The 22,252-nt window shown below is 39.5% G+C and overlaps 1 protein-coding gene across 6 annotated transcripts in view; it reads right to left on the bottom strand.

Annotated features, from left to right (window-relative positions):
• PRPF18 (pre-mRNA processing factor 18) overlaps positions 1-22,252 on the bottom strand; it is a 66,328-nt gene that overhangs the window by 18,770 nt on the left and 25,306 nt on the right. For 5 of the 6 annotated variants that reach the window (XR_827060.1, XR_827062.1, XR_827061.1 and 2 more), the window contains 5 exons: positions 19,551-19,697; positions 17,977-18,045; positions 16,397-16,537; positions 16,202-16,273; positions 13,535-13,690 (listed from right to left, as the gene is read on the bottom strand). Coding sequence is in view for 3 of the 6 variants with exons in the window: in XM_010859946.1 (XP_010858248.1) it covers positions 13,535-13,690; positions 16,202-16,273; positions 16,397-16,537; positions 17,977-18,045; positions 19,551-19,697 (585 nt within the window). In the remaining 3 variants the exon portion in view is untranslated. Of the gene's footprint in view, positions 1-9,077; positions 9,253-13,534; positions 13,691-16,201; positions 16,274-16,396; positions 16,538-17,976; positions 18,046-19,550; positions 19,698-22,252 lie in introns of those variants that run through there. The other variant, XM_010859948.1, reaches the window with a different exon arrangement.

Here is a 22,252-nt window from a genome sequence, read left to right as displayed (position 1 = left end):
GGTGGCCAATATGCTACTGGGGCAGAGTGGAGAAATAGCTTGAGAAAGAATGAAGAGACAGAGCCAAAGCAAAAACAATGCCCAGTTGTGGATGTGAGTGGTAATGGAAGGAAAGTCTGATGCTGTAAAAAAACAATACTGCATAGCAACCTGGAACATCAGGTCCATGAATCAATGTAAACTGGAAGTGGTCAAACAAGAGATGGCAAGAATGAACATTGGCATTTTAGGAATCAGTGAGCTAAAATGGACCAGAATGAGCGAATTTAATTCAGATGACTATTATATCTACTACTGTGGGCAAGAAGCCCTTAGAAAAAATGGAGTAGCCATCATAGTCAACAAGAGTCCAAAATGCAGTACCTGGGTGCAATCTCAAAAACAACAGAATGATCTCAGTTCACTTCCAAGGCAAACCATTCAATATCACAGTAATCCAAGTCTATGCCCCAAACACTAATGCTGAAGCAGCTGAAGTTGAACAGTTTTATGAAGACCTATGAGACCTCCTAGAACTAACACCAAAAAAAATGTCCTTTTCATCACAGGGGACGGGAATGCAAAAGTAGGAAGTCAAGAGACACCTGGAATAACTGACAAGTTTGGCCTTGGAGTACAAAATGAAGCAGGGCAAAGGCTAACAGAGCTTTGCTAAGTGAACACACTGGTCATAGCAAACACCCTCTTCCAATAACACAAGAGAAGACTCTATACATGGACATCACCAGACGGCCAATGCTGAAATCAGACTAATTATATTCTTTGCAGCCAAAGATGGAGAAGCTCTACAGAGTCAGCAAAAACAAGACCGGGAGATGACTGTGGCTCAGATCATGAACTCGTTATTGCAAAATTCAGAATTAAATTGAAGAAAGCAGGGCAAACCACTAGACCATTCAGGTATGACCTAAATCAAATCCCTAACAATTATACAGTGGAAGTGAGAAATAGAATCAAGGGATTAGATTTGATAGACAGAGTGCCTGAAAAGCTATGGACAGAGGTTTGTTAATACTAGAATCAAGGGATTAGATTTGATAGACAGAGTGCCTGAAAAGCTATGGACAGAGGTTTGTTAATACTATACAGGATATAGTGTTCAATGATATACAATGATTCACTGATATACAGTGATCAAAATCATCCCCAAAAAGTGAGCAAGTGACTGAAAGCTGCTCAGTCATGTCTGACTCTTTGCAACCCCATGGACTATATATAGTCCATGGAATTCTCCAGGCCAGAATACTGGAGTGAGTAGCCTTTCCCTTCTCCTGGGGATGTTCCCAATCCAAGGATCACACAGGTCTCCCACATTGCAGGTGGATTCTTTACCAGCCACAAGATGATGAAAAGGAAAAAGTAAAATGATTGTCTGAGGAGATCTTACAAACAGCTGAGAAAAGAGAACTAAAAGGCAAAAGAAAAAAGGAAAGAAAAATCCATCTGAATGCAGAGCTCCAAAGAATAGCAAGGGGAGATAAGAAAGCCTTCTAAGTGATCAATGCAAAGAAAGAGAGGAAAACAATACAGTGGGAAAGACCTAGAGATCTCTTCAAGAAAATCAGAGATACCAAGCGAGCATTTCAAGCAAAGATGGGCACAATAAAGGACAGAAACTGTATGGACCTAACATAAGTAGAAGATGTTAAGAGGAGGTGACAAGAATACACAGAAGGACTATACAAAAAAGATCTGAATGACCCAGATAACCATGATGGTGTGATCACTCACCTAGAGCCAGAAATCCTGGAATGAGAAGTCAAGTGGGCCTTAGGAAGCATCACTACGAAGAAAGCTAGTGGAGGTGATGGAATTCCAGTTGAGCTCTTTCAAATCCTAAAAGATGATGCTGTGAAAGTGCTACACTCAATATGCCAGCAAATTTGGAAAACTCAGCAATGGTCAGAGGACTGGAAAAGGTTAGTTTTTTTTTTTTCTTTCCAATCCCAAAGAAAGGCAATGCCAAAGAAAGTTTAAAGTACTGCACAATTGCACTCATTTCACACGCTAACAAACCATTGCTCAAAATTTTTCAATCTAGGCTTCAATAGTACATGAACCGTGAACTTCCAGATATTCAAGTTGGTTTAAGAAAAGGCAGAGGAACCAAGAGATCAAATTGTGAACATCAGCTGGATCATAGAAAAAGCAAGGGAATTCCAGGAAAACATCTACTTCTGCTTCAGGGACTACACTAAAGACTTGATTGTGTGGATTACAATGAACTGTGGAAAATTCTTCAAGAGATAGGAACACCAGACCACATTACCTGTCTCCTGAGAAATCTGTATGGAGGTCAAGAAGCAACAGTTAGAACTGGACATGGAAAAAAGGATTGGTTCAAAATTGGGAAAGAAGTACATCAAGGCTCCACATTGTAACCTTGCTTATTTAACTTCTATGCAGAGTACATAATGCGAAATGCTGGACTGCATAACACAGTCTGGAATCAAGACTGCAAGAGAAATGTCAATAACCTCAGATATGCAGATGAAACCACCCTCATGGCAGAAAGGAAAAAGGAACTAAAGAGCCTCTTGATGAAAATGAAAAAGGAGAGTGGAAAAGTTGGCTTAAAACTCAACATCCAAGAAATGAAGATCATAGTACCCGATCCCATCACTTCATGGTAAATAGATGGGGAAACAATGGAAACAGTGACAGACCTTTACTTTCATTTCAGTTCAGTTGCTCAGTCATACCCAACTCTTTGCGATCCCATGAACTGCAGCACACTAGGCCTCCCTGTCCATCACCAACTCCTGGAGTTCACCCAAACACATGTACATTGAGTCAGTGATGCCATCCAACCATCTTATCCTCTGTTGTCCCCTTTTCCTCCTGCCCTCAATATTTCCCAGCATCAGGGTCTTTTCCAATGAGTCAGCTCTTCACATCAGGTGGCCAACGTATTGGCGTTTCAGCTTCAAGCCATCAGTCCTTCCAATGAATATTCAGGACTGATCTCCTTTAGGATGGACTGGTTGGATCTCCTTGCAGTCCAGGGGACTCTCAAGAGTCTTCTCCAACACCACAGTTCAAAAGCATCAATTCTTTTGCACTCAGCTTTTTTTATAGTCTCTTACATCCATACATGACTACTGGAAAAACCATAGCCTTGACTAGACAGACATTTGTTGACAAAGTAATGTCTCTGCTTTTTAATATGCTGTCTAGGTTGGTCATAACTTTCCTTCCAAGGAGTAAGCATCTTTTAATTTCATGGTTGCAATCACCATCTGCAGTGATTTTGGAGCCCAAAAAATAAAAGTCAGCCACTGTTTCCCCATATATTTGCCATGAAGTGATGGGACTGAACGCCATGATCTTAGTTTTCTGAACGTTGAGCTTTACATGTCCAGTTCTAACTGTGCTTCCTGACCTGCATACAGGTTTCTGAAGAGGCAGGTCAGGTGGTCTGGTATTCCCATCTCTTTCAGAATTTTACATAGTTTACTGTGTGATCCATGCAGTCAAAGGCTTTGGCATAGACAATAAAGCAGAAACAGATGTTTTACTGGAACTCTCTTGCTTTTTCCATGATCCAGCGGATGTTGGCAATTTGATCTCTGGTTCCTCTGCATTTTCTAAAACCAGCTTGAACATCTGGAAGTTTACGGTTCATGTATTGCTGAAGCCTGGCTTGGAGAATTTTGAGCATTACTTTACTAGCACGTGAGATGAGTGCAATTGTATGGTAGTTTGAGCATTCTTTGGTATTGCCTTCCTTTGGGATTGGAAGGGAAATGGACCTTTTCCAGTCCTGTGGCCATTGCAGTTTTCCAAATTTGCTCACATATTGAGTGCAGCACTTTCACAGCATCATCTTTTAGGATTTGAAAGAGCTCAACTGGAATTCCATCACCTCCACTAGCTTTGTTTGTAGTGATGCTTCCTAAGGCCCACTTGACTTCACATTCCAGGATTTCTGGCTCTAGGTGAGTGATCACACCATCATGATTATCTGGGTCGTGAAGATCTTTTTTGTACAGTTCTTCTGTGTATTCTTGCCACCTCTTCTTAATATCTTCTGCTTCTATTAGGTCCATACCAGTTCTGTCCTTTATCGAGCCCATCTTTGCATGAAATGTTCCCTTGGTATCTCTAATTTTCTTGAAGAGATCTCTAGTTTTTCCCATTCTATTGTTTCCCTCTATTTCTTTGAATTGATTGCGGAGGAAGGCTTTCTTATCTCTCCTTGCTATTCTTTGGAACTCTGCATTCAAATGGGTATATCTTTCCTTTTCTCCTTTGTTTTTCGCTTCTCTTCTTTTCACAGCTATTTGTAAGGCTTCCTCAGACAGCCATTTTGCCTTTTTGCATTTCTTTTTCTTGGGGATGGTCTAGATCCCTGTCTCCTGTACAGTGTCATGAACCTCCATCCATAGTTCATCAGGCACTCTGTCTATCAGATCTAGCCCCTTAAATCTGTTTCTCACTTCCACTGTATAATCATACGGGATTTGATTTAGGTCATACCTGAATGGTCTAGTGGTTTTCCCCACTTTCTTCAATTTAAGTCTGAATTTGGCAATAAGGAGTTCATGATCTGAGCCACAGTCAGCTCCTGGTCTTGTTTTTTTCGACCGTATAGAGCTTCTCCATCTTTGGCTGCAAAGAATAAAATCAATCTGATTTCGGTGTTAGCCATCTGGTGATGTCCATATATAGAGTCTTCTCTTGTGTTGTTGGAAGGTGTTTACTATGTCCAGTGCATTCTCTTGGCAAAACTCTATTAGCCTTTACCCTGTTTCATTCTGTAGTCCAAGGCTAAATTTCCCTGTTACTCCAAGTGTTTCTTGAATTCCTACTTTTGCATTCCAGTCCCCTATAATGAAAAGGACATCTTTTTGCAGTGTTAGCTCTAAAAGGTCTTATAGGTCTTCATAGAACCATTCAACTTCATCTTCTTCAGCATTACTGGTCAGGGCATAGACTTGGATTACCGTGATACTGAATGGTTTACCTTGGAAACGAACAGAGATCATTCTGTCGTTTTTGAGATTGCACCCAAGTACTGCACTTCAGACTCTTTTGTTGACTATGATGGCTACCCCATTTCTTCTAAGGGATTCTTGCCCACAGTAGTAGATATAATGGTCATCTGAGTTAAATTCACCCATTCCAGTCCATTTTAGTTCGCTGATTTCTAGAATGTTGACATTCACTCTTGCCATCCCATTTGACCACTTCCAATTTGCCTCAATTCATGGGCCTAACATTCCAGGTTCCTATGCAATATTGCTCTTTACAACATTGGACCTTGCTTCGATCACCAGTCACATCCACAACTGGGTGTTGTTTTTGCTTTGGCTCCATCCCTTCATTTTTTCTGGAGTTATTTCTCCACTGATTTCTAGTAACATATTGGGCACCTACTGACCTGGGGAGTTCCGCTTTCAGTGAACATCTTTCAGAGTTCATTTTCAGTGAACAGTCATTCAGGTCTGACAGAATGTGGTCCACTGGAGAAGGAAATGGCAAACCACTTCAGTATTCTTGCCTTGAGAACCCCATGAACAGTATGAAAAGACAAAAAGATAGGACACTGAAAGAATTTTATTTTGGTGGGCTCCAAAATCACTGCAGATGGTGACTGCAGCCATGAAATTAGAAGACGCTTGCTCCTTGGACAAAAAGCTATGACAAACCTACACAGTGTATTAAAAAGCAGAGATATTACTTTACCGACAAAGTCCATATAGTCAAAGCTATGGTTTTTCCAGTAGTCGTGGACGGATGTGAGAGCTGAACTATAAAGAAAGCTGAGCACTTTAGAATTGATGCTTTTGAACTGTGGTGTTGGAGAAGACTCTTGAAAGTCCCTTGCACAGCAAGGAGATCCAACCAGTCCATCCTAAAGGAAATCAGTTTTGAATATTCACTGGAAGGACTGATGCTGAAGCTGAAACTCCAATATTCTGGCCACCTGATGCAAAGAACTGACCTATTGGAAAAGACCCTGGTGCTGGGAAAGATTGAAGGCAGGAGCAGAAGGGGATGACAGAGGATGAGATGGTTGGATGGCATCACTGACTTACTGGACGTGAGTTTGAGCAAGCTCTGAGAGTTGGTGATGAACAGGGAAGCCTAGCATGCTGCAGTCCATGGGGTCACAAAAAGTTGGACATGACTGAGCAACTGAACTGAACTAAATGAACTGCCATATGTTCTAATAAAGGAATGAATTAACATGAGATAGTTAAAAATTAATCCTAACTTTGATAGAATACACCTTTAACCCAAAGTGTGATTTTCTAAAAGTGTGTACTTAATAAAAATTTCTACACTTTCAACATTCATAGCCATGTATATACCAAGGCCAATCCTTCAAAAAGTGTCCACAGGAATTCTTTTCACACAAGTGTATATGATTAAAATTGAGTGGATCTAAATTAACTCATTCCAGACTTTTCAATTTCTGATCTGGATCAAGCTGCTTGGGACAAAAGCAATCTCACGCTGCTTCCAATGAAGAGTCCCAGTGCAACTGCCAAATGTATTCAATTGCTCAGGCTCTGCAGGACATAGTAGAAATTAAAGAAAACTCAGTTTGGGGCTAACTTCATCTTCTTCTCGAGTTTACGGTAAGAAACAGAGCTGCTCCCATTTTTACCTGTCTGAATGTTTGTCACATAAATGAACAGAAGTACAAATTCAAAGGTTTATCATTTCATAGAAAGTAGTATCAAATGAAAGGACCTCCCTGGTGGCTCAAACGGTAAAGCGTCTGTCTACATTGTGGGAGACCCAGGTTTGATCCCTGGGTTGGGAAGATCCCCTGAAGAAGGAAATGGCAATCCACTCCAGTACTATTGCCTGGAAAATCCCATGGACAGAGGAGCCTGGTAGGCTACAGTCCATGGGGTGGCAAAGAGTTGGACACGACTGAAGGACTTCAAGTGATAATTACATTTTGAAAACAGCACTCATCTACTTAATGAAAGTAGGTAAAAATGTATGGCAGAAGACCAATTTGAGGAAAGATTTTATTTATCTGACCTACAAGGACTTCACAGTGCAAGATGATCTTTTTTTTTTCTCATGCATGTGATTGAGAAATATAAGTTAATATACCAAGTACAATGTCTGTTCAGCTGCCAGCTAAAAGGCATCATGGCACCAACCCTCAGTGTTCTATATTAAAAGGTAATGTAGGGCTTTCCTGCTGGCCCAGTGATAGAGAATCCACCTGCCAATGCAGAAGACACAAGTTCAATACGTGGTCTGGGAAGATCCCACATGCAGTGGAACAACTAATAAGCGCACGCACCACAACTACTGAGCCTGTGCTCCTGAGCCTGGGAGACACGACTGGGCCCACGTGCTGCAACTACTGAAGCCTGCACACCTAGAACCCATGCTCGGCAACTGGAGAAGCCACTACAACAGAGAAGCTTGTGCATCCCAACGAAGAGTAGCCCCCGACTCACCACAACTAGAGAAAAACCTGTGCAGCAATGAATACCCAGCACAGCCAAAAATAAAATAAACTTAAAAAAAAAAATTTTTTTAAGGTAATATAGATGAAAGAGAAATGCTAAGCAGTATTTTTCTCTAAAATTTTGTTTTAATATGCCAGGAAGTTATTAAATGTGTAAACTGTTACCAAAGTAACTTGCCTTTAAGAAATGCTTTTTCAGACCCAAGAATGCCTGAAGATAGGATAAGGCCACTTGACCCACAAATGTGTGACATAGAATCTGATGTATAGAGAGTGTTTACCAACTAACAATGATAGTGTGTATCCAGCACATGGATCAAGCTGTGATTGCTCACTGCAGTAATGAATGTTTCTGTTATACCATTTTCAGCAATACACAAACATGTTATAAATTTACAAATGTTTCACAAAAACAAATTAAGCAAAGTCCAGATGAAATATGCCAAACTGAAATGCAGATATAAATACCTGACATAAAATGCTGGAATGATGTTTTCACCAGGGAATTTACAAACTTGAGGTTACTGAACACAACTTGCCAGAGAAGAGTATTAAAGAACATTTTGCCTTTTGGAATAGTGAAGACTTGAGAAAAATTATTTGGAATGAATATTACTCCTTAATCTTCTAATTCCCAAAGAAACATGTGTTGAAACACAGCACACAGAGCAGTTAATCTACATGAATTAGGAAGGGTATCCACAGGAAAAGGAAGGGCACACTCAAGTCGGGTAATATGACCGTAATAGTTCCAAGGATTTTACAAAGGTCTGGGCAAGACCGGGACCAACAAGAGACAATACAGCATCACCAAGCCAGCAATACCCCGAAGCCACAGCCAGCCTGTTTCCAAGGGGGTCAGGGAGGAAAGTGGTTACTCAAAGTAGACAGAGATAGCCAGACCTTGAGGAGGGGTGCAGTGACTCCACAAGAGGAAGCCAGGAAAATAAACACCCAAACTCATTCCTCTCCTGCCTATAAAATGCCTTCCCATCTCTCTCACAGCCCACCCCATTCAGAACTCAGAGGGCAAGGGAGCCTGTCACTGTTGTTCATAAAAGCCAGGTTTCCAGGGCACAAGGTACAGGATCAGGTAAGGAAGGATGGACTGGATCTGGAGGGCAAATCACCACGTGAGGTCAATTTCAGCTTTTTGTCCTCCTCTTCTTTACCAACAAGTAAAGAACCGTCACAACATGAACCTTTTCAAGAGATGTCTGGAAATGACTGAATTATCGAGACTAACTAATGAAGAATTTTCTGTAATCTGTGGAGAAGCTTTACCCAAATCTGGGCCAAAGGTTACATCTGCATTTGGCAGACCAACCAAAGTCCTTGAAGTTCCTACCAACAGTTCCATCTCACCCGAGATTTGCAGTTAACTAATATGCTATCCAACTTCTCTTTGATCTGCATGGTGAGAAAACCCTCCCTGTGGTGTGTTTAATTTTTGTGAGAAAGAGAACACTTCAAACAATTTTCACAGTTTAAATTCTACAGAGATTTGCATAAAACCCAAAGATGAAATCATGTTATAGTAAAGAACCCCTTGAATTGTTTCCAGGCCAAAATACTGGAGTGGGTAGCCCTTCCCTTCTTCAAGGGATCTTCCCAACCGAGGGATCGAACCCAGGTATCCCACACTGTAGGCAGGTTCTTTACCAGCTGAGCCACCAGGGAAGCCCCAGTAAAGATCCCCTTGAATTGGTTTCACGGTATTTCAGAAAACAGTTATTTCTTACCAGTATTTCCATGCAAAAGGAATTCTTCTATACATTGCAAGATTTCATTTAAGTGATGCCCAAGACCTGGCAATATTAACCAATAATGACACACATCAAAATAATGGTTATTTCTGATGGGAGGAGGGCTTAGACTCAGAAAAGGAATGAGGGAAACTTCAGGGATGCTGCTAGAAACTTCCTGTTATCTAGACCTTGTTTTACATCTTGATACAAAATCACACGTACATGAAGAATCACTGAGCTGTACAGTTAAGATCAGTACACTTTACATGCTTTACTACTTACAAAGGTTTACTATATCTAAATTTAGAAAGAAAATACCCTATTAAATGACTTTCACAATTACCTCCTCAGCAAATATCTTAACGAGAAAAGGTTTGGGTTTACATATTTACTATGGGGTCAACAAACTACGGCCCACAGGCTGCTCATCCCTTTTATACACGGAATTTCACTGGAACACAGCCGCTGGCTGCTTTCACACAGCTGCAGGGTTGGACAGTTGTAGCAGAAACCTATGAAGTGCAAAGCCTAAAGTATTTACTACCTGACTCTTTAAGAAAAAGTGGGTCACTCCCTGACTTCAACTTCAAATCATATATTTAAAGCGTCCCTTTGTAGGAATAATTCACATTAGTCTCACCCGAATACCAAAATAAGAGGAGATTCAAAAGACAGCTTAGTAAATCACTCAGTTAATTGTAATCAAGAATTTCATAAAATGCTAACATGGGGTGGCAGCATTTTGCCTTGAGCTGCCCCATGGGTTTAAGATAGATCAAAAACTAGCACTTAATTTGGCCTCACAAACTGCTAATTTTTTGTTTTTGTTATTGCCAATATTTTAAAAATAGGAGCATATGCTTTTTTAAAAAATTAAGGATTCTGGTATCTCACTAAAAAATAAAGGAAGATGGAGCGACATTAGAAAGATATTCCTACAAAGTAACAGTGAGCTGAGGTGACACCAGTGATGCTAAGGCTAAGATGCGGCTGACACTTCATGCTGTGCTTGCACTGCCACGGTTTTAAATTTTTATTTTATGTTGGAGTACAATGGAACTAACAACATTGCTAATCACCTGTCTGCCTTTCTCATCACAGAGTTGACAGGAAAATGAAATACTGCTTCTCTGTCTACATGAAAAGTTGGAAAAGACAAGCCAGATCAAGGGTCAGGGGTTTCTTAACACTCCGCTCACTCGTTACCTGACTATCCTGTGAGTGTCAATTTGCAACCTCAGGTTTAAGCAAAGGCCTCTAGGGAAAACAGCAGAGAGATATCGAAGGACCAGATAAGGGTAATAGTTAACCAGATTCTTTCAAATATCAAGTGGTAGGGATCTCCCCTGTATCTTCTAAAGCAGCCCTACTCCTATTCGGGGGCAATTCTGCCTGCTAAAAAGTTTCTTTGTATTATTTTTGCAACCTCTTACCAGTTTACCATTGTTTCAAGACAAAAAGATTAAAAAAGGAAGAATCTTTTCCTTAAACTGATTAGAAATGTGTCTTCCTTCCTATACCTTGCTGCTGCTGTTTAGTCGCTAAGTCATGTCCGACTCTTGGTGACCACAAGGACCCAGGCTCCTCTGTCCATGGAATTCTCCAGGAAAGAATACTGGAGTGGGTTGCCATTTCCTCCTCCAGCAGGTCTTCCCGACCCAGGGATCAAACCAGCATTTCCTGCATTGGCAGGTGGAATCTTTACCATTGAGTCACCAGGGCCTTAACTGTATAGGACAAACTTAATCCCTCTTCCACCACAAAGTTCTCTCTTTATCGACAGTTATCCAGACCCCCAACAAGAGTCTGCTTTCTCAAGGACTAGAATAAAAGCCAGACTTTGACCTCTCGTGCCTCTGAGCATTCATTCAATGGGCAAATCTTGATTGAGCACCCACCACGAGCACTATACTAGACTCTGAGGACACATCAGTGAGCTATGCTCCCGCCTTGTGGAACGTACCCTAAATTAAATTATTATGTCTCTCTAACAATGTAGATAAGCTCTCATTAGACCTGCCAGTAGCCAAACTACACTACTGTTATTGTACTTACAGTCCACCAAATTCCCTAATCCTTCCAGATATACACTGCTCAAACTGCTCAAGCAACTGATAGTTCAAATTTCTTTGTGGTCATCATAATCTTTTAGAATAAGATAAGTACTGATTTTTTAGAATCAGTTTTTTTCTTCAGTCTTTCAAGAACCTTCAGAATGCAAATTTCTTCTCCATCTGAACGTACAGCCTATCCCTTCTGTTTCTTACTGTCTGTAAATCTGATAAATATACCTCTTGGTAGAGTCATCCAAGTTGGTCATGAAAACTGTTGAACAGGAGAGTGCTGAGGTCACTAAGAACCCTGTGGCATATCACCAGCAACCACCCAGACAGACATGGATTCGTTACTCAGTCCTCATGGCTTCTCTCACTCAACAAGCTGAGTCCACCTGGCTGTCTTATCATATTTACATCTGTACACAAGAATATTATTCTGTTTAGGTCAAACACCTTCCTACAGTTCAGATACAGTATGTTCACCAATATTCCCTAATCACCTTGGGGAAAAAGGAATGGAAGGAGAAAAGTTAAAAAGAAAGAACATTGGGGTTTCCCTGGTGATTCAGAGGTAGTAAATCTGCCTGCCAAAGCAGGAGACACAGGCTCAATCCCTGATCCAGAAAGATCCCACATGCTGCAGAGCAACTAAGCCCATGCGCCACACCTATGGAGCCTGTGCCCTAGGGCCCGTGTGCCTAGAGTCCAAGCTCACAAGAGAAGCCACCGCAATGAGAACCCCACACATCACAGCCAGAGAGCAGCCCCTGCTCTCCACAAGCACAGCAAGACCCAGCACAGCCAAAAATAAAATAATTTTTTTTTACAAAAATGAAGAATAATGGAGGGAGGATAGGTCATTGTATAGCTATAATAATAAATACTATTACAAAATAAACCAGAAATCTTTAAAATACTAAGCATATTTTTAAAAAGGATAAACATTTATAAGATGGTAATCAAACCACTGTTTAAAAAAAGCATGCTGTCTTTAAGACAGGGCTTCCCAGGTGGCTCAGCGGAAAAGAATCTGCCTGCCACTGCAGGAGACTCAGATTCAATCCCTAGGTCAGGAAGATCCCCTGTAGGAGGAAATGGCAACCCACTCCAGTATTCTTGCCTGGAAAACTCCATGGACAGAGGAGCCTGGTGGGCTACAGTCCATTGGGTTGCAAAAAAGAGTCAGACAAGACTGAGTGTGCACCATACACATACACACACACACAAAATGAACTTTTAGACACACTATAGCCTTGGCCATGGTATAACTGAAGACAATCAGTAAATTTAATCACTGGAAACAATATTCCATTGTTAAAGCCAAGCCACTTTTCCCCCCAACTAAAAGCTTTTTGCCTTCAATACAGTCAATGGTGGTTATTTAAAAAATGGAAATGTCTTTGATTTCCACAACTATATTTGAACTCTAAAATTCTGCAGTTCCCATTAGGGGGTCAAGTTGAAATCATATTTTAAAATGCTAATACATATGAATAAGGCACAAAGCATGACAGGCAAAATAACCTTTAGCACTTGGAAGTGAAATGAAATAAAATAGTAATGCATGAATATGATAGCGACTATTGTCCAGCACAAATTCTGAAAACATGTTATGCATTTTAAGTGAATCTTATACTTTAAATAAACTTTGAGTTTCATCTCCAAGCTTTAGCGTTAACATCCAGCAAAAGTCATTATACAGACACAACCTGGGATCGTTGATAACTTGGCAAAAACTAGGTTATAACTGAGGTTTTCTCCCCCACTAAAAACAAAAGTTTAATCCAACAGCAGTATTATCAGGTTTATGTGAGGATCAATAACTTTAAGAAAATAAACTATGAATACTTTAAATCTATTTGTGTAGAGAAGTGTTGTTATAAATTATTTAAAAAATACTACTAGCCAAATTTTGACTATTCGTACCTTTTTAGTCTATATGTTAAACTTACCTTGAAAATAACAAAATTGTGACTTATTGCAAAATACTCTGTAAATTCATCATTCTTCAGTAAATTCCCAAAGCAAACAGTAATAGTTTTATTTCACTTCTAAGGTAATTAAAGCACAACACTTGACTCTGTCTTACATCATCTATGACACGTAAAAGCTTTCTGTTTTACAGTTCAGTGAAGGTGTCTTAAATACAAGCACTACTTATACAAAGCGTGGACTTGCACCCTGTCATGCTATATCCTATTGCTGTAATTCTCCTTCTCGCAAAACTTAGTTTGAGAAGTGGGGAATGTTAATCTCCAAAGCACTTCGCCCTCCAAACTACTTACCTGAATATATTTCCGCTGTGTCTCATCGTTTAAAACATGTGCAACGTGCTTGGAAAAAATCTTTTCCCTGCCAGTTCTGGCATGGATGCCAACCATAGTAACACCAATGGGCCAAGGGGCGTTTCCAATGGCCATCTGAAGATAGGCATCGTTAGCCTAAAGAGAAAGTTTAAGTAGAGATCAGAAAGGCAGAAATATTCTGTTGGTCCAAATTTTTCATTTAAAGTATTTCACAGCCCTACATGATGTAATTTTCATCCATCTCTTAGGCATGTTGAAAATATTACTATTCCCATTATCCAAACAAAAGAAATTAAAACAGGGGTGACTGATTGCTTGCCCACAACCACAAATGTCTGTGGAAAAACAGAAACCAATGCTAACTAACCCAGTGAGTAAAAAGACAAACATTCTTTGCAGCCTTCAGGCATTAAATATTAATGCAGCTCAGATCTGGAAGTACTAGGTAGGTAATCTGATGCACTGATAGAGACTCCAGTCTGAGTCTCTGTTAGACCCGGTATTCTCCATAGGTGGTCACAGGGAAGACAGAGGCTAACTAGTTTTTCATAATCCCACCTGAAGCTACATCCTCTCCCCACACAGCAGTGTGGGCCTCTGAAAGTAGCATGGGCTCTGTGTGCTGGGACCATCACATTGGTCCCAAAGCAGATGTGTAAACAGATTAAAAACTGGCCCTCGAATAGCTCAAGGATGAGATCGTTTCACTTTGGCCCCCCGAAACCTCCCACCTGCCAAGAATCTTAAAAATAAAAGCTACAGTTTCCCTGGTGGCTCAGTGGTAAAGAATCCACCTCCCAGTGCAGGAGACACGGGTTCGATCCCTGGTCCAAGAAGAGCCCACATGCCGTGGATCAACTAAGCCCATGCACCACAACTACTGAGCCTGTACTCTAGAGCCTGGGAACTGCAATTACTGAAGCCCACGTGCCCTAGAGCCCATGCTCAGCAAGAAGAGAAGCCACCACAATGAGAAGCCTGCACACCACACCTAGAGAGTAGCCCCTGCTCACTGCAACTAGAGAAAGTCTGTGCAGCAATGAAGACCCAGCACAGCCAATGAATAAATAAATAAAGTTATATTTTTAAAAAATTTAAGGCTACAAAATGAGAAGACAGAAAGCAACAAAGACAAATGGCTTTTTCTAAACCAAGTGTGGCTACTCATGGAGGGAAAGAAGGAAAAATACAAAACAGAAAGCAAGTAAATTCGAGAAGACCCAATGGTGTCAGAGAAGCTTATACAACCAGGACTCAAAGAGATTTTAATTTTAAAAATCAAACACCCATGAGACTGATAATGTAGAATTTTAGAAGGGTATACACATTTTTTATCACTGATTCTTGTGCGTGAGAAATCACTGGATATTAACTGATAAAATTTCCAATATTTGGTTTCCCCCAATTTTCAAAGAAAACTGTCCAAATATTGAAGTTTTAGTTCTGTCTGTATTGTATATAAAATAAACTTTCACCAGCTTCTCACATAATATATGAGAATGAGAAAAGTACCAAGGAGAAGCCACGGTCTCGAGCAGACAAGTGACCTGAATTCTCTCTGCAGTGATGGTGACCTTATCCATCCATCTCAATGGGATCACCCTTCATAAGCAACAGGCAACTCACAGAAACTACCCAAAATTAAAGCTGACACTCATAAAACAAACAGTTTCTTTGACTAATGAACTGGCCCCCATGCAGAGGGAGTAGTTCAGCAGGGAGCCCTCCAGTCACCCAGGATCACCGAGCTAAGGACAGACACTCAGAGCACAGGAATAAGCAACGGCTTCCCCGCTTTCCTGGTAGAGCCTGTCTACTGCTCTGGAACTGTCACTGGAGGTGCTGCCTGGAAGTCCTCCCCTCCTCCTCCTCTCCTGGAAGGCACAGCCCATGGGAGCCTCCCTCCTCAGACTTGGCTGACGGCCCACGAGCACTGGCATACTTCCAATGCTGCTAGCAGTACAGGAGGCCCTTCTCTTCCTGTTCATCACCAACTGAGAGCCTTGCACCCACGTTTCTAAACTCTGCCCTCAGAGCACGTGGACACCAGATTTCTCTCCCCAGCCACCTCCTCCCCAAGTCCATTCAGAAATAAAAACACCGCAGCAAGGGGAAGAGTCCTCCCTTACTAGGCTCTGCTATGCTGCAGCTGAAAAGAGAGCAAGGAATTCTGGCAACCTGACCTGGAACATTTTCTCAGAGAAACCAGCATAAAAGTGGGTAAGTTCCATGGTATCATTAGTTCAATAGTTCAGCTATATTATAGATTAAGCAGGCTTTTACAGCTGGCCTGAGAAACTGATCTAATAACATTGCTTCTATGGGAAAATTTGTTCCAAGCCATAATCAACCATCTATAAACTTAGAAATTCAGTCCCATTCATGAAATGAACACTGTCTATATCCAATTTGTGCTCTGCAGAATCTTTATACCTTCCTTCAAAATGATTAAAAAATTCACACCTAACAATATCTATTCATATCTAACAATAAGCTGACAATAAATTATAAAATGCTTAGTTTTTAAAATTTATTTCACATTTATTCTTAAACCTGCTATTAAAATACCCCCACATGAGATGAACGTATTATGCACACAATCTAGATACATTCATGAATATAATTTTGATGCACAGCATAACGTACCTTCACGTATTCCCTCTGCAACATGAATTTAATAATATCTGTTATGGATTCTTTAATATCAGCAGGAAGATTCTGGAAAAGGAAAAAAAATAATTACGGAAGCTCAATATGTAGTTATAGATCACATTTATCCTAACTTTGTATATTCTATTTTAAAAAAATCAGTTAATGAAAGCATTTTTTGAGAACCCTCACCCTCTTCCGTAGCTTTCTGAAAAGGGGTCTGAGATAGGACTCAGTCTGTTTCTGAGTAGCACTGTTCAGTTTACCCTGCACACTGCGCTTCACATAATCCTCTCTGGCATTCAGCTCTTTAGCCCAAACACCAAGAAGAAACTGTGGAAAGAAAGGGTAAATTTAGACTACAATGCCACCCAGTGGTTTCATAAGCACGAAAGTTCTCTGATGCACAAAACAGTACACATTCATCCTTAGAGTAAATGTCTTAACTGATTAATATTAGTCACTGATGTTTTAATGAACTGTTTCTGCTTAGTAACTCATAGATGTTTTAAAGCAGTGCTTTTGGCAAGTCACAAACCTCCCTATTCTACACATATTCCTAGCTCAAGTGTGATCCATTTCTCCCCTAAAAAGAACCCCGGGCTGAAATACGAAAAAGTTCTTTTTCAGGCCAGAAACTCTGCTCCCCAAGTTCCTGGGATGAAATAGGAAGAAGTTTCACAGGTAACTTTTTGATAGAAATAAACTTTTATTTGTATTTCTATTACATAAAATTCAACCTGCCTAGACTTATCAGCCATAATGCCATGTGCTGTGATATTTAATCAATTTTTCAAGGATGATGATGCTATATTTGGACTTTGTACTTTTGCAGTAGAGACCACAATTCAACTAAAAATTCCCTCTAAAACACTTGACCAAAGAAGGAAGGAAAAAAGGAACGAAAATACAAGAAACTATGACCAGCCCCCATCCCACCCTAGAAAACTACCCAGGTGCTCCTTGAATTTAACCACACAAAGAGCATCCTTTCTGGAGGCAGCTAAACAGTGGGCTGAGGAGGCCATATTCCCCAAGTGGTGTTACGTATGCACGTGCTATTGGGAGAGGCCGTCACTCAGAGGAAATTCCGTCCATACTAGATCCCATGCCCTAGCTAAGTCCATGCAAAATCCTCAGTGGGTTAAGAATCTTGATGACCGATTATGTCGCATTTAAACTATAAATACAAGTAAAAGCATTTCTTGCATTTAAATTTCTTGGTCTGAATATAAATATTGATAATTCGTGAAGAAATGTTCAAAGGAATCTGGGGTTTGCACATACTCTACCTAAACCACTGAAGAGAGAAAAGCTGGGAAGAAAGATAGAATGAGCTACTGATAATTCTGTGAAAGGTTACCCAAGTGTTTGCTTTTTTCACTGCCAATGTCTTGCCACTTTTTCCTTATGTCATCTCTCAGAGAAGCTTCTGGAACTCTCTCCTTATTACACTCTTTCCCAGGATGTTTAAAAAAATCTTTTAATCCTTAAAACTTCTTGTTCATTCTACTGCTATGATTCTTTTCTGTGTGTTTACAGTAATAAGTCAGCTTTACAAGTGCCATGAAGAAAGTAAATACACATTTTGTTTAACCTCTATACCCAAACACATACCAACATTATAAACACTACACATGCAGAAATGTTTAATGAGAGTTTCCCTTTCCAGTCTAAGTCTTAAACAATTCAGAACTGTAAGACCAAAAAAAAAGTAAGACCAATTCTTATCTAAAGAAAACATCCTCCTTTCCTAGCCAAAAAGTACATACCTTAAGGAATTTGGTAATGATGTCCATGTCTTTATGATCATCACCTTTTCCTAAAGACTCTCCCAGAGCCTGAAAAGAAGGAAGGTTTCTGTTTATTAGTCAGGAGCAACAGCTGAATATATATGCTATTAACATCAGTCCAAACATGGCCCTTTATTACATGTACGGTCCAATTTTGATTTAAAGCCTGAGAGAATTTCTAGATAGGTTAAAAATATCAATTTGCCATTTAAATTTAGACAGCATGTTATCTTTTATGAATCTAAAGATTAATGGGAGTGACTGCTAATAAATGTGAGGTTTCTCTCTAGGGGAATAAAAATGCTCTAAAATTAGACTGTTGTTGGAACTTGTGAATATACTAAAAACCACTGAATTGTACACATTAAAAGGATAAATTGCATAGTATGTGACTATCTCCAAAGTTGTTTAAAATGCCCAGAACTGGTTTGCTCACCAGTTTTATTTCAGTAAAATTATTATTTCAGTACAATTCAGGGGGTGGGAGTACAAATAAAATAACCACCTCACATATGTACAGCTAAGCCTAATTCATGTTGATGTATGGCAGAAATCAAACCAATATTGTAAAGCAGTCAATCAATTAAAAATAAATATATATTAAAAGATAAATAAAAAGGAGGAAAATCTCAAAAAAACAAACAATAACCTCAACTACAATCTCACTTACAGCAGTCAACATGGGTTAAGAGCAAGGAATGAAAGGTAACAGAAAAATGACTTTACAATTATCAAGAAATTTAAGTCATTATTTTTGCTCATGCTAGACAGATAATTTTAAATTATTTCAAGTAATATTACATATATCACTCCACATTCAATACACCGGCAAAAATAAGCAAGCAAGATATTGCCAAATGTTGGCAGGGATGTACGGATACACTGCTGATGGTGGAGTGAAGACTGGTACACCCATTCCAAAGAGCAACCCGGCAGTATTCAGACAAGTTAAGAAGCAATCTTGTTTCTGGTCCAGAGGGGTTATGTACAAGACTGTCGGTCACAAAACTGTCTGTGGTAACAGGAAGAAGATTATTGCATGCTTATTATTGCATGCACAATTATTACGTGCTAGTATTAAAAGGCACTGAAAGTCACACTGTATAAAATACTATGTAACAATTAAAATCAAAGGTTTAACACTGTATAAAATACTATGTAACAATTAAAATCAAAGGTTTAGATGACACAGAATATCAAGGTTGGAACTTGAAAATAAAAAACAGAATGAAGAATTTCACAGTAAAGTATCATTTATGTATACCGAAGCACATGCATACAAAACATTACTGGTTTTACAAGACCATCAATAAATAAAAGGATGTACACATCAAACATATCAGAATGAATACTTTTGAAGGCAGGAAGGAGGGGAATGTGTGTAGAAAATGAGAAAAAAGGGAGTGAATAAACAACAGTCATGAAATAGAAGGGCCTTTGTAATGACCAAAGAAGCCAGGGTGCTGTGAACTGAACAATCTAATGAGCTCAACCATCAGCTCCAGGGAATGAAAGGTGGGGTGGGGGAGTGAGGAAGGTGGTGGAGGGATCACCTCTAATTCTTCAATTGTGGTGTTTTCTTCGTGAACTTTCAAATCATTCTGGGTGTCTTCCTCTCCAGGCTCTTGGCCACCCACAAGCTCATTGAGGTACTGCTGATCAATCTTATCCAAAGCTGCTTTCAGATCATTCCTCAATCCCTGAGGAAAGGTAAAAAGTTACACCTCGTATGAAATTTCATTGATGTTTCACTTCTGATTTTTTTTTCTGATAATGAGTATAATTCATTTTTTTCTCCATAAGGAAACTCAAACAATATTTCAATTAATTATACAGCTATCACTACTGTCCATTCAAAGTCAATTCTTATGAACATATTCAAATTTAAAAGAATATATAATAATATATTATAATAGCTAGTCTGACAGAAAAATAAAAAATATGAGCGACAAATCCAATTAAGAATCTGCATAAACGCTGTAATTTTCTAATGAGGCCTAGAGAAAGTGACCAGGTGCTCCACCCATTTTCCTGGTTCACTGAAAACCTCTAACAACTCCAACTGCTTTCAACTTCCACAACATCTGGCAACATCAACAGTATAAAGCCAGAGTCTCAACCACGTCCTAGACTTCACTATGTTTTTAACAAACCAGTAAACTCCACATTTTATTCACTTCTAGTTTGTGATCATTTGATTAAAATGGAAGCCTTAAAGATAGACCCTTATCATATACCACATATAAAAATTAACTCAAAATCGATCAAAGACTTAAATGTAAGGGTTAAAACTATAAAACTGTAGCTCTTCGAGTTAACTACAACAGAAAATCTGATTTAAAATAAGCAAAAGACTTGAACAGACAATATACAATGGCCAATAAGTAAATGAAACGATGCTCAACCTCACTAATCACTAGGGAAATGCAAACCAAACCACAGAGATACCACTTTACAACCATCAGGATGGATATTATCAACAGAAAACAGAAAATAACAACGTGGCTAGGCTATGGAGAAACAGACCCATTGTGCACTGCTGGAAATGTAAAATAGTACAGCTGCTGTGGAAAATGTTAGGGCAATATCTGAAAAAGTTAAACATACCTACATCAAGGCACATTACAGTTAAAATGTCAAAAGTTAAAGACAGTTCCTACAAGAGAACACAGGCAGAGTGCTCTGACATAAATCTTAGCAGTATTTTCTTTAATCAGTCTCCTAAGGCAAAAATAAAAGCAAAACCAAACAAATGGAACCTGATTAAACTTAAAAGCTTTTGCAAAGCAAAGAAACCATCAGCAAAATGAAACAACAACCTACTGAATTGGAGAAAATATTTACAAATGATGTGACCCTCAAGGGATTAATATCCAAAATATACAAACAGCTCATACAACTCAATATCAAAAAACAACCCAAGCCAAAAATGGTCAGAAGATCCGAAAAGACATTTCTCAGAGAAGACATACATATGGCTAACAGGCACATGAAAAGATGTTCTACATTACTAATTATTCAGTTCAGTCACTCAGTCATGTCCAATTCTTTGCGACCCCATGATCTGCAGCATGCCAGGCTTCCCTGTCCATCACCAACTCCCAGAGCTTGCTCAAACTCATGTCCATCAAGTTGGTGATGCTATCCAACCATCTCATCCTCTGTTGTCCCCTTCTCCTCCTACCTTCAATATGTCCCAGCATCAGGGTCTTTTCAAATAAATTAGTTCTTCGCATCAAGTGGCCAAAGTATTGGAGTTTCAGCTTCAGCATCACTCCTTACAATGAATATTCAGGACTGATTTCCTTTAGGATTGACTGGTTGGATCTCCTTGCAATCCAAGGGACTCTCAAGAGTCTTCTCCATCACCACAGTTCAAAAGCATCAATTCTTTGGCTCAGCTTTCTTTATAGTCCAACTCTCACATCCATACATGACTACTGGAAAAACCATAGCCATAGCTTTGACTAGATGGACCACTAATTACAAGAGAAATGCAAATCAAAACCACAATGAGGTATCACCTCATACAAGTCAGAACAGCCATCTCTAAAAGGCCTACAAACAACAAATGCTGAAGAGGATACAGAGTAAAGGGAACCCTTGTACACTAGTGGTGGGAATGAAAACTGATAAAGCCACTACTGAAAAATAGTTTCTAAAAAACTAAAAATAGAACCACCATGACACAGCAATTCCACTCCTGCATATGCATCCAGAAAAAACAAAAATATGAAAAGATACATGCACCCCAAAGTTCACAGCAGCACTAGTTATAATAACCAAGACATGGAAGCAGACCAAGTGCCCCACAGACAACTGGATTAAGAACATGTATGTATGTCTCTCTCTCTCTCACACACACAAACACAGGAATATTACTCAGCCATAATAAAGAATGGAATTCTGGCACTTGTAACACATGGATGGATCTAAGAGTATTATGTCTTGTGAAGTAAGTCAGACTGAGAAAGACAAATACTGTGTGATACCACTTATGTGGAATCTAAAAAATAACACAAATGAGTGTATATGCAAAACAGAGACAGACTCACAGATACAGAAAACAAACTTGTGGTTACCAATGAGAAAAAGAAAGGGGAGAGTGACAAATTAGGGGTACCGGATATACAAACTACATTTAAAATAGAGGAGCAAGAAGGATGTTGTATAGCATGGAGAATTATACCCATTATTGTGTAATAACCTATAAGGGAGTATAATATGCCAAAAATACTTAATCACTATGCTCTCT

The sequence above is a fragment of the Bison bison genome, unplaced genomic scaffold (assembly GCF_000754665.1).
Source record: "Bison bison bison isolate TAMUID 2011002044 unplaced genomic scaffold, Bison_UMD1.0 scf7180017864461, whole genome shotgun sequence".
Taxonomy (NCBI): domain Eukaryota; kingdom Metazoa; phylum Chordata; class Mammalia; order Artiodactyla; family Bovidae; genus Bison; species Bison bison.
Note: the sequence above shows the minus strand (reverse complement) of the source record. Positions and strands in the feature narration are given on the sequence as shown.